Source organism: Anguilla rostrata, chromosome 19 (assembly GCF_018555375.3).
Source record: "Anguilla rostrata isolate EN2019 chromosome 19, ASM1855537v3, whole genome shotgun sequence".
Taxonomy (NCBI): domain Eukaryota; kingdom Metazoa; phylum Chordata; class Actinopteri; order Anguilliformes; family Anguillidae; genus Anguilla; species Anguilla rostrata.
Genome location: NC_057951.1, coordinates 491,728 through 504,667, shown reverse-complemented (window position 1 = coordinate 504,667; position 12,940 = coordinate 491,728). Strand labels below are relative to the sequence as shown.

The 12,940-nt window shown below is 42.3% G+C and overlaps 1 protein-coding gene across 1 annotated transcript in view; it reads right to left on the bottom strand.

Moving 5' to 3' along the window:
• Positions 1-1,290, bottom strand: part of LOC135246026 (uncharacterized) — a 35,630-nt gene extending 34,340 nt beyond the window's left edge. The window contains exon 1 of the mRNA XM_064319518.1: positions 944-1,290. Coding sequence (XP_064175588.1) covers positions 944-1,290 — 347 coding nt within the window. The remainder of the gene's footprint in view (positions 1-943) is intronic.
• Between the last annotated feature and the right edge of the window lie 11,650 nt (positions 1,291-12,940).

The following is a 12,940-nucleotide window of genomic DNA, read 5'->3' as shown; positions in this document are numbered from 1 at the left end:
ATGCACCAGCACATGGTCAATCAAGGTGGCACGTATTTTGTCTGGGACAAATTGTCTCCTGCCTCTTCATCTCCTTTGTCTTCCTGATCTTTGGACAGCTTGTCCATTTTGAGGATCCATTGTTCAAAAGCACACAGACGCAAACTGTGGCCCTATTTATTGATCCAGAGATTGTGACCGGTGTGTAAACAATTTTGCTGCCAAGTGTTTGCACCTAGAGAAAGGTGTGTTACCTGAGTTTAGGTTGTGATGACTTGAGTTAACTGTTTTGACTACTAGTGTTTGTTGCATGAGCACAGTGTGTAACCAGTGATTCATGAGAGCATTTGTTTGTAGAGATTTGCAGAAAAAGTTTAACAATTTGCAGCATATGTTAAAACAAGTGAAAAGTGTTTATAGTTTTGAGAGATGTGTTGGTCCTCTGAGAACTGAAGTAATAATTTGGGAGTTTTTGCTAAAAGAACCAGTTTTAGTGTGTTAGCAATCAAGAAAAACTGTATTTGTTTTAGAGAGGCACCATATGTTTCAGATGTAGACCTAATTTTACTTAATGTTATTTATTTATTTATTGACCTTTCAGCATTATTACAGGTTATTTTGCTGTTACAATAAAACATCAATACTAAGTAGGCAAAAGATTTTAAATATTGCAATTATCTAAGTTGAGATCTAATCTCGTATCCAAAATAAAAATTTTAAATCCGCTGTCATTTAGGAGTCTGCACATATAGGGGATTGGTGATCTCCTGTATCTCTCAGTTCGACATCTTGGGATGGCCAGTTTGTTTGAGTTCCTTGTCTGACGACCTGTGAGCTCCTCCCTGAGGGGGGTAGCCAGTCACTGAAGTTGGACTTTAGCAGCTTTCTGGCAAAGCCAAGACACAGTTGAGTGCATCTCTCTGATAGAGTGCACAATCCGAGAGTGCAGAGAGCCTCTGGGTACCCTGAGTATCTCTGGCCAAGTATGATTTTACAAGCCCGTTTCTGCGTGCTTTCCAGCCTTTTAGCCTGGTCTGTAGTCAGGGAACTGTGCCAGACGGGGACTGCATACTCTAGCACTGGGCGTACGTAGCCTGTGTAGATAGAAACCAGTTCTGGGTCTCGGACACCAAATTTCTTCAGGCGACGCAGAGCAAAAAGCTTCCTGTTCGCTGAGGTCAGCATGTGGTCCACCTGACTGTCCCAACGCAAATTACTCTGGATGGTGACCCCCAGGACCTTGACAGTGTCACAGACTTCCAGGATGTTCTGGTCAATGGAGAGAGTCGGCAGGGCGGGTGGATGCCTCATGTGGGTGACATGTAAAACTTTACATTTCTTTGGGTTGAGTTTCATTTTGTGCTCCTCTACCCAGATATCAAGACCATTCAGGGTCTGTTGGAGGGTACAGGGTAGTTGGAGCTGTTAAAATAAATAATTCTAAATCGTCCCGCTGAGATAAAGTCATTTGTTTTGGTCATGGAAATTCAGTTAAAGGTTGTGGAGAAGTCATGGAAAAGTCATTGAAAATCATTGGTGAAAAAGTGTATGAACCCTGCATAACATAATGACGGGAATAGGCCATTCAGCCCGACATGCTCACCGTTTTACTACCTAGCACTAGTGCTTGGTTTACCTACAAACTAGATAGTATCCAGCATCGTATCAAGCCCGGTCTTGACAACCCCCAGAGTTTCTGCCTTTACTGCATGACATGCGCCAAGCTATTCCACACAATGACTACTCTCTGTGTGAAAAAATACTTCCTAACGTCGGTGCGGAATTTACCTTTTGCTAATTACCTTTTATGCCCCCTCATCATATTAAGAGCTGAACCTGAAGAATCTCTTGTGGTTCACTTTGTTGATCCCCTTTATGAATTTAAAAGACTCAATCAAATAACCCTGAGTCTAGTTTTACTAAGCTTGAAGAAGTTAAGCATCTGAAGTCTTTCCTCAAAACTTTTATCTGTCATACCAGGAACCAAATTGGTTTCCCTTCTTTCAGCCTTTTCCAGATCCTCTATATCTTTCTTGTAGTACAGTCCCCAGAACTGCACACAGTTCACTAAGTGTGGTCTGACAAAGGTATTGTATAAAATAAGTATAACTTCCTTGGATTTACAGGGTTCCAGACTAACTTTTTACATTGGATGCACTGGTGCGCCTAACTTTTTCATGTAGGTGCAGCAGCACATAATTTAGTTAGACCCAAAATCTTTCACTGCGCCTTTTGGCGCCATAATAATACATTTTAAGTGTTACCTTTTTTGTCAGTTCCCTTACACATTGGTAATTTCTAAACACATTATGTACATGATTGTAAACAGGAATAAAGGTGCAGATAAATGTTTTCTCTTTATTTAAATCGCAGCACAAACAAGAAATGGCAATAACCTCAATTGTTTAAAACATAAACTTTAAAACTGCTGATGTTTAAAGTGCTTGACAAACTCAAATAAATAAATCAAACTCAAATAACTCAAATAAAAGTGTGCGCTGCTCCCGGAGGAGTACAGGGCGCGGTTTCACACATACACACTAGTGATGCGCGGATCGGCTCTGACGTCATCCCAATCCGCATGTACGCATAAATCATCCACCCGCCACCCACCCGAACAAATTATTTTATCTGATTTAGAGACCCGCACCCGATCACACATTACCGCTATTTCTCATTATTTCGCAGCTGTTGCATATGACATACCCAGCACTTGACTCGTCATTCACTAAATCGCTCCCACACTGAACTTTTCTGCCCTTCCTTTTTTTAATTCTCCTTTTTAATTTTTTCTCTCTGATCTTTTTTGCCTCCATTGCTGCTTAAGACAAATGGACGCCGCAATTGGCGCAACGAGAGTCTAGTCTGCTAATTCACGCCTGACGAAAAATGAAGCTTAAAATATGTTCACATTTTAGAGAATGTAATTAATATTTTCCTCATTAATGATGTATTATTTCACCCACCCGTAACCCATCCGCTATTAATCAGAATGTTAATTTTTATGACTCGGCCCACCCGATCCGCAGATTAACCGTGGTGCCCGCGGATATAACTGCGATCCGCACATCACTAATACACACATGCCTTATTTTTTTCCCCACCCACATTCAGCAAAGAAGAATATCAGGGTCAGAGCCAATCAGAGACAGAGTAGGGGCGGGTCTTCGCAGAATGCGGGTGGAGTAAAAATAACACACACAGAGAGACAGACCTGCTAAACGTCAGGTCCACCGGTGTGACTAATGAAAATGTTCAGTCGCACTTGACAGATTTTTGGTCGCATGTTCAACCAAAATGGTCGCACTCTGGAGCCTTGATTTATACTCACTACTATCCCAGCATCCTGTTGGCTTTTTTACTGCAACAGCACAGTGCCTAGAACCTGAAAGGATTTGATCAACTATTACTCCCAAAATTGAGCACATTCCAATGTTGTTCCTCCCATAAAGTAATCTAGCCTTGTGTTATTATTTCCCACGTGTAGAACTTTACATTTAGCTTTATTGAGTTTCATTTGCCAGGTTTCTGCCCATTTCTGGATTCACTTCTGTCATATATTGCAGTCCTCATCCATCCCCATTATTCACTACCTGCTATGAACTCTAATGAAATCCATACTTATACCCCACTCTCTTTCATACGCTGACCTTGTGATGAAGATAAGTTGTACTCCTTCACTTTACACACCTGTGTGTGCTACAGGCTTGTGGTGTTTCTGAAGATATTGAGCATAAAATGAGATATTATCACGGCCGTGTTTACCCATCTTGAGGCCCTGGGCTACGCAGCTCAGAGGCCCCCCGCCGCGGCGACGCACGCACGCACACAAAGATACGCAACACAAGACAACCCCATAATAAGCCAGTGCAAAGAGGCCATGGGAAAATACACACCAACGCCATACAAAAGAACGCCAATTATAGTCATACTGCAAACACACAATGGCAGGATAATCAAAATTCGAGCAGTTTTATCAGACGGCAAATATATGGGCATCGCTGAATAGAATATCGTAGTCATTTTTGTTTATAAACTACACGATAATATTCAAGACTTAAACTAGCATATTAAAAAAAATCTGACTCACCAGTGATGTCATTAAAATACCTTTTTCCTGCTTTTCTTTGATGCAAAATCCTTAATTAAATCCTTAAAATCCAGCTGGCGCAGCAGATCATGCTCAATGGACAGAATGGTCAACCCGTTCAGTCTATTTTCCTCAATGGATGCCGTCAAGGAATCTGTTCTTAATAATGCCCAACTTGAAAATGATCTTTCTCTGGTGGCATTTGAAATAGGAAGAGTGAGATAAATTCGGAGTGCAATGTCCACGTTCGGGAAAGCACTTTGGAGTTGTTTCTCTCTCAGTAAGACCATCAGGTTTCTTGGTTTACAGATCGTCAGTTGTTGTGTCGCAGAATTTAATGAACTGAACAAGCTCATCCTCGAAAACATCCTGTAAATCGGTGCTATATTTTTTCTGAAGATTGCAGCTTGCTTCACGTATTTCAGACACAGACAGGCTCTTGAGATGGGTTAAAAAGCCAAAATAGTCGCAAGTCTCTGTGTAGGACTTATGTCTTGCTTGCAAAGCACTTGTTAGTTTGTCAATTATGACTAAAAATACCTCGACACGAAACTTCTCCACTCCAATTAGAATGTGGTCAGGTGCACTGGAATCATCTGCTCTCCGTTTTCTCTTTGCCTGCCGAGTTACCACAGACCTGTATTCCTGTGTTCCTCCCATTTCCTTGGCCTGCGTCTCCAGGTCTCCAAACTGGTCGCGTAAACCTGCCACAAAATCTGACAGTGATCGCAGCATATCCACAGCCGTAACGAGATCCACATCTACCTTCTGGAGGATAGTACTCGCTGTCTGAATTCTTTGTAATACTTTGTTCCACAATATACACAAGAAAGCTGTCTCTAATCGGTTCATTTTGTTAGCCTGAGAGCACACCTCGTCAAGCGTGAGAGCATTCTGAGAATCATCATCTGATATGATTATTAGCGAATTCAATATATTGGGATGGCAGGTATGCCATCCCGCCAAGTTACGCCTTGGCGGGGGCATGCCCCATACCTATACAGCACCGAGAGTTTGGCACTTTTCAGGGTTCCCCACAGAAATAACCACAACAGCCACAGACACTCAGCCCTTAAAAACATTAAATTCTGTACATTCTGACCCCATTTCAACAAACAGAATTCATAAACAACTTCACATGTCCACACAATAAAGCCCCAAACTAAGGGGATTTTGTGTTTTCTCCTTCTTCTTCTTCTTCTCTTTCTTCTTCTTCTTCTACTTCTTCTTCTTCTTCTTATTTTTCCTGCCGCCTATCCCACTAACAACATGTCTCCCCATTTGACATTTCACTGTCACCAGCCAAATCTTCACCTACACGACCCAATCAAAAACGCGCATGCACACGCAAAATACCCATATACCTTTTTACTCTGAAACATTTCCAGTTTAAACAGCTAGTCTGCCTGTGGCCTAGTGGGCAAGTTTACAGTCTTGAGAACACGGGGTTGTAAGTTCAAGCCCAGCTAGGAACATGTTTCTTTAACCTGCTTCAACCCTCACTAATTATTGTCTACTACTTATTAATTATTGCTTTTGCACCATATCTACCCGCCGTTCACCGTTCAGTTATTACCCGGCTACAATATTGCCAAGCCATATGCATTATGACTTACCGTCTGTACGTTCAGTTATTAACCGGCTACAGTATTGCTAAACCATATGGATTCAACGGGAGCTCTTCTGTGCTTACTGGCCTGTGTTCTTCTTTAAAACCACCGGCAGGTTTGCTAATGATATTTCACGCATTGCATAGCTATGGCATGGTGCTGCACTAACGAAGTCACAGACTGGTAAACCTCTGGTTGAAGGCTTGAATCCCGACTCACCCTCGGGCAGATCATTTCCTCTTTTACACTAACATTTTCTTAAGCTTATATTTGCTTTACCAAAACTCACTCACGGCCATCCATGTGCATTTCATGACGCAAATGTATTCCTTTTATTAAAAAGTTACACCAGTTCACCACTGTGCCATTTCTACTAACTACATTTCTTCAATTGGCTACCGTACAAAACCTTCATATCAGCAAACGCCACGCTTCTACATTCATGTTACCTCGCCCTGTTCTCTATCTAGCCACATAGGCTACAAACAATTACTACGTATGTACGTTCTGCAACTCCGCATTAAAACATTACATTTAAAATCATGATTCACTCATAAGTATAACTACTAGCACTGAACATGAGAAAAACACATTAGTGCAATAGATTGCACACGTTATTTAACCCCCCACTTCAACAACTAATGGTAAATTCAGACTGTTATATATACCGTTTGATAAGGAAACTAAGCTCGCTCATGGTCACTTCATTTACTTCGCACTATAGTCTGTGATCATGTCAACCTTCACCTACATGCCCATTCTGCTAAAAAACATATTGTTTCAACTACGCAATTTCGCCTAATTTATCTCACACTTGTTATTTTCTCATATGCAAAGCCTGCTGGGACATATGCGTCTGCTCCTATTCTCCACTATCAACTTTTCCGGTTCTAGCTTAACAAAACAGCAAAGAGGATTCCTACCTGCAGATAAGCCTATCAAAATGCCTTATAAACCTTACAAACACTAAAAGTGCATCTTCACGAAATAACAGACAACGGAGCAGGACAGAAGGGTACACAAGTTGCGACCTAGGCAGCTCTAATTCTACGGGCTTGCTGATTCTTTTGTCAATTAAGGCTTGTTGGATGCCCGTCAAATCCGTGAGTAGCCTACATAGCTACACTGGCCATATTTCACCTTTTCTGATGCGTTTACAATTACGCCACCGCACGATTTGTCACAGCCACTGTTTTACATATATAGCAAACCGAAACTGCTAAACGTACACACTCATCAGACTGTACAAATTCACACAAGGATAGCCATAATCCACAACCGTTTCTTACAGGGTCACTTCGCATTTCTCACTCTCGTAATAAAACGCTTTGCAAAAAGAAATGATATCTCATAAAAAACACGTTTTCAACGTACAAAAATGCCAAGTTACTCAAAAGTATTGATATCAAAATGACGCCAAGTTACGGTACTACAAACAATATAGGCTATCTTGCCTCACTGAAATTTCATAACATGTATTCCAAAGCAATGCTAGCCAATATTTCCTCAATTCTTTCAAGTCACTTGGCCCTGTGTTTTGTAATCTTACCATATTACAATGTCATGCAAACGTTGTGTCAGATCAAAGTGTCAAATATTTCGTATTGCCTCATGGAACACATTGAAATTCATGTAGAAAACTGCTGGTCAGTCACTACAGGAAGCAACGTACGTATTGCAACGTACAATAAATACATGTAAAATACATATTGTACATACATACATAGAGAACTTCTTTATCCCCATGGGGACATTTCCCTCGCAGCATGTTACATTCACATTTACGAACAGACATTTATACCAAGAAACATACAATCATTCACGCAACAGAAAGGCTGGCCACCAAAATACATACATACCAATACAAATTGGACATATAGATGCCTATTCAATTAATCATGACTGTGAGAAAGCCATCCACACATATGTTTGGCCTGTCCATGTACTGCACGCTTATATACACACAAGGCCAAGTGACTTGAAAGAATTGAGGAAATATTGGGTAGCATTGCTTTGGAATACGTGTTATGAAATTTTGGTGAGGCAAGATAGCCTATATTGTTTGTAGTACCGTAACTTGGCGTCATTTTGATATCAATACTTTTGAGTAACTTGGCATTTTTGTACGTTGAAAACGTGTTTTTTATGAGATTTTTCTAGTTTACACAGAGAGCTTTGGTGGCCTGGGTGTGAGCGGCCCATCTCGTGTCCGACAGTCCCTTTAAAGTCTCTATGCGTTTGTTAACATTGGGCTCAAGTCCATCCATCATAACCTTCCATCGGCGGGGTGATCCCGAGAAAAAATTGAAGAGTGAACAGATCTGAAAAATGTGGTTGTTTCAGAGCAGCAATCTACGCTGTTCACTCCGACTAAATTGAGTGAGTGGGCTGCACAAGGTATCCACTCAGCCAAAGGATTTACTTCTAGAATACGGGCCCTCAGTCCTTTGTACATACCTGACGTGTTGGATGCATTATCAAAACATTGTCCCCTACAATTATTTATATCAATATTCATGTCATTTATCACGTCTATAACGGACTGAAAAAGAGACTCACCGGTATGACTGTATATGGGCAGGAATTTTAAAAAATGCTTGAAGACTTGACCTTCCTGAGACATATCTTATCACCAATGTTAGCTGATCAATATGGGTTAAATCTGGGGTTGAATCAACAACAAGAGATAAGTACTTTGCTTTCTGCACCATTAGAATAATTTCAGCTTGAACTCGCTGTCCCATAATTGCAATGAATTCATCACATATAGTGCTGGATAAATAGGAAGTAGACCCACTCCCCTGGTTTCCATATTTTTTTAAATGTTCGGCAAGAAAGGGGTCGAACTTGCTGAGTAGCTCAAGTATTCCCAAATAGTTGCCATTGTTAGGGGAACCGAGAACTTCATCGCCTCCTCGGAATGCGAGACCTCGTTCTGACAAGAACTGTATAACGGAGACAATTCGTTTTAGGACCTCGCGACAATACTTCCCCTCCTCTTCGCAGCGCTCCTTAAGTTTGTTGTCAATTCCGTGCATCTGTGTGCGAGCGAAGCAGATGAGCATTGCATTTCGATGAGACTGGCTTGACTCATGCTCTTCAGTCTGGCAAGAAGCATGTTTCCAATCAGAAAACCCGGATTGAGAAAAGGCAGATGGTGTCCCGCCGAAAAGCCGACAAAAAAAGCAATATACATTACCGGTTGTTGGAGAATAAACTAACAACTCACAGGTAACACTCTCCCCATTACGCAGATTACGCGAAAACAAGGGCTTACTCAATTGTCTGTTCTGATTTTTATACGATCGTTCTGATGCTGTGAATGCTATGTCTTTATTTTGACATGACAAGGATGCTTTTATTCCTTTGCTCACCCAATAGCTACGCAAGTTTTCGGTAACGGGTCCCCAACAAGCTACCTCAGTGGATGTGGCTCCACATGTTGCATCTTTCCTCCTGACCGTGGTGCCTGCACCTGCTAGCGGAGTAGTTTCGTCAGCAGCACTGACAGTGCTGATGTTATCAGTGTCTCCGGAGCCGGGTTCCAGCGAAGGCGTACTCGATGCTAACAGGGTTGATGTCGTGGCTGTGCCATCTCTGCCTGGTGATGGCGGGATAGTTTGCGGAGAAGGCGGCCGGGTTGACTGAGTTGGTGTGGCGGGACTTGGGTTAGCATCTGCATCATCGTCAGCGTCAGGGCATGTGTCGGGGAAGGGATCGTTGTTGATGTCGGAGCCTACATCGGTTGCTGTTAAGTAATCATCCGTCGATGTTTTGAAGAATGAAGTAAGCTTCAGTATTTTACTGAGAACTTCTTTGTTTCTTGCTTTTTGTTGTTGTTTTCTTGCTCTTTTTTGCGCCCCACTCTCAAATTTTCTGCTTGACGACATGTTTGTTTTAGACGGAATTTTGATGATGACACAAAAATTCTCGCGACAACATATTTTGTACGTTTACATTGGTTAGATTAACGGCAGTATATCACGAGACATGCAGCAATCCTACAGATACGTATATATGTCAAAATGAATTAAACATTCGTAAAAAAAAGAAGAAAAAAAACATTCCCCTCACCGCTGAGGCACCCCTAGTGGCGGAGGCTCGGGACTGCAGCCCATGTAGCCCATTGGGTAAACGCGGCCTTGGATATTATTACTGTTGGTAAAATCAACTATTGGTCGATAGGGTATGTGTGTACATCTTAGAGAAGAGTGTCAATCTGATCAACATGCAAGCTGCTATTTAGGTGCAATGTTACATCACTTAGTTTTGTCACTTTTCTGTGGTTCCAATCCAAAGCTAAAGTCTGGATTTTAGAACATTTAAAATCAACAGCAGTTGGCTTTACTTATCTTGCTAGGCAGACGGTAGAGGTTGCGCAGGGTCATTATATAGCAGAAACACAAGGAGACTCCTCAATAGAGCACAGGGTCATTATATAGCAGAACACAAGGGGACTCCTCACTGCTATACAGAGCACAGGGTCATTATATAGCAGGAACACAAGGAGACTCCTCACTGCTATTTAGAGCACAGGGTCATTATATAGCAGGAACACAAGGAGACTCCTCACCGCTATATAGAGCACAGGGTCATTATATAGCAGGATCACAAGGAGATTCCTCATTGCTATATAAAGCACAAGGTCATAATATGCACCTTTAGCTGCTCCAAACAAAACTGGCACCAACCCACCATACTGTCCATAGCCCAGCTCCGAAACACAATTTGAAAGCACCCTCCCCTTGGCCTGGAAGCTAGGCCTCTTATAGAGCCCATGGTTAGGTAATGGGCCACAGCTGATGTGATTGCAATAAACCACAGCTGCAGCTATACCCGTCTGTGGGGCCGATGCTGCCCCCTGGTGGACAGCACCCAATTCCCTTCCTGGCATCACATGTTAAACAGGCAAGAGCTTTGAGGATATGCTGTAGGGCACTCAGAACAACTCCAGTTATTGCATTGCTAATGAGATGGGAGAAACACCACTGAGGCATAGATGGATTAAACTTGCTTTGCATAACTGGATTAAATTTAAATGATCTAGTGTAGATCACCCTACTATGCATCCTATTGAGGACTCATGGGAAGTGGACATGCAAGGGCAGAAAGAGGAGAAAAGTGCTTTTTAATTGTGCAAGTATGCAATGGGGAAAGCTACAATTAGAGTGGAAAAGACATGGCTTCTTCAATCTGCTGGTCTGACATCTCCCCTTGGTTTCTTCTGGATCCTGTAATAGACCTAGCTGTATTAGGAAAGAACAGAACTGACACAGAGGGCCTCTTACAGTAAGTTCAGCTGACGCACAGCTGCAGCAAATGTGGGGTGGATATCTGCAGATCCTCAGTATCACTCACTCAACACGATTACTGTTACATGGCACATAACAGATTTTACAGGATATTGCGCTATTCAAACGTACAATAATATATCAACTTTCTTTTGCAGACTATACAGCTGTGGCCTCACAGAGATGTCCTGTGAAATTGTGGCCTCTGCTCTCCAGTCATCAAACTCACCCCTGAGAGATCTGGACCTCAGCTACAATAGCCTGGGAGATTCTGGAGTGAAGCTGCTCTGTGCTGGACTGATGAGCCCAAACTGTAAACTACAGACACTGGGGTGAGTAGTGCTGTGTACTGTGTGACCTTAGCTAAATAGAATTAGTGATTATGGCTCTGTGCAGTGAAATGTATAAAGTGCTTTCTCTCTGTTTACTCCTGTGTCCACCAGCATTCTTTCTTTGTCCACATTGTTAGGGGGTTCAAATGGTAGATTAGAAACAGAGGTGCCCACGTGCAATAAGGAAAACCCCGGCAGAATAAGGCTATGGCAGCATAGCTAAGGGAAACAGAGGCAGGGGCCAACGCAGCCATGAGGGCAGGCTTGAGACAGTCATCACCAGACCATGACCAGTTCAGCTTAACACAGCACTACCAATGATGATCCAGTGACAGCACTAACCGCTCAGTCTACCAGAGACTCTATAACTATGCCCGCCACCCACTCCTGCCCCTCAAATATAAGAGAGACTAAAAATATATGTTTTGAGCCTAGCTTTAAATAAGGTGATAGTGTCTGCCCCGAACATGGGCAGGCAACTTGTTCCACAGGAGGGGAGCACGATAGGAGAAGGCTCTACCACCTATGGTACTTTTAGATATTCTAGGAATAACAAGGAGGCCTGCACCCTGCGAACAGAGCGTTCGTGAGGGAATATAAGGAAGAAGTAAATCATTTAAGTACAAAGGGGCAAGCCCATGTAAGGCTTTAAAGGTAAGAAGTAGTATCTTATAGTCTATTCGGAATTTAACTGGCAACCAGTGAAGCGATGCTAACACTGGGCTGATGTGCTCGAATCTCCTTGTTCTAGTGAGAATACGAGCTGCTGCATTTTGAATTAGCTGGAGCCCTTCAGAGAGGAATTTGCACATCCAGACAAAAGAGCATTGCAGTAATCTAATCTTGAAGTAACAAAAGCATGAACTAGCTTTTCTGCATCATGTAAGGACAGTATTTTCCGAATTTTTGAGATGTTTCTCAAGTGATAAAAAGCAACCCTGAACCAAGAGAGTGCCTGTCCAAGGAGGCCTACAAGATTTTCAAGTCTATCCAGAAGGATGAGGTGATCAACTGTGTCAAATACCGCACTTAAGTCTAAAAGCACAGGTACAGAGATGCAGCCATGGTCGGAAGCGAGGAGTAGGTCATTGAGTACTTTGACCAGGGCTGTTTCAGTGCTGTGAGAGGGTCTAAAACCAGATTGAAAAACTTCCAATATATGATTGGAGTGCAAAAATGAACCAAGTTGTTTTGAAATGGCCTTTTCTAGTATTTTAGAAAGGAACGGGAGGTTCGAGATAGGCCTGTAGTTAGACAGGTCATTCACATCCAAGTTTGGCTTCTTAAGAAGGGGTTTGATGGCTGCAAGTTTAAGAGTCTGTGGTATGTGTCCAGATGCTAAAGACACATTGACAATATGTAACATTGGTGTTCCAATCACTGGTAATAGCTCCTTGAAAAGCTTCGTAGGGATAGGGTCTAGAAGACAAGTAGAAGATTTTGAGGAATTAACTATGGCATTAAACTCCATGAGATCTATTGGAGCAAAAGAGTTCAGATAGGCCGCCTGTCTTTCTGAAGATTCTTCTGAAGATTCTGCATCCATGCGTTGAGCGGATGGAAGGGCAGACCCTATATAAGGGGTGGTAGGAGAACTTTGAATCTTGCCCCTGATTTTTATAATTTTGTCATCAAAGG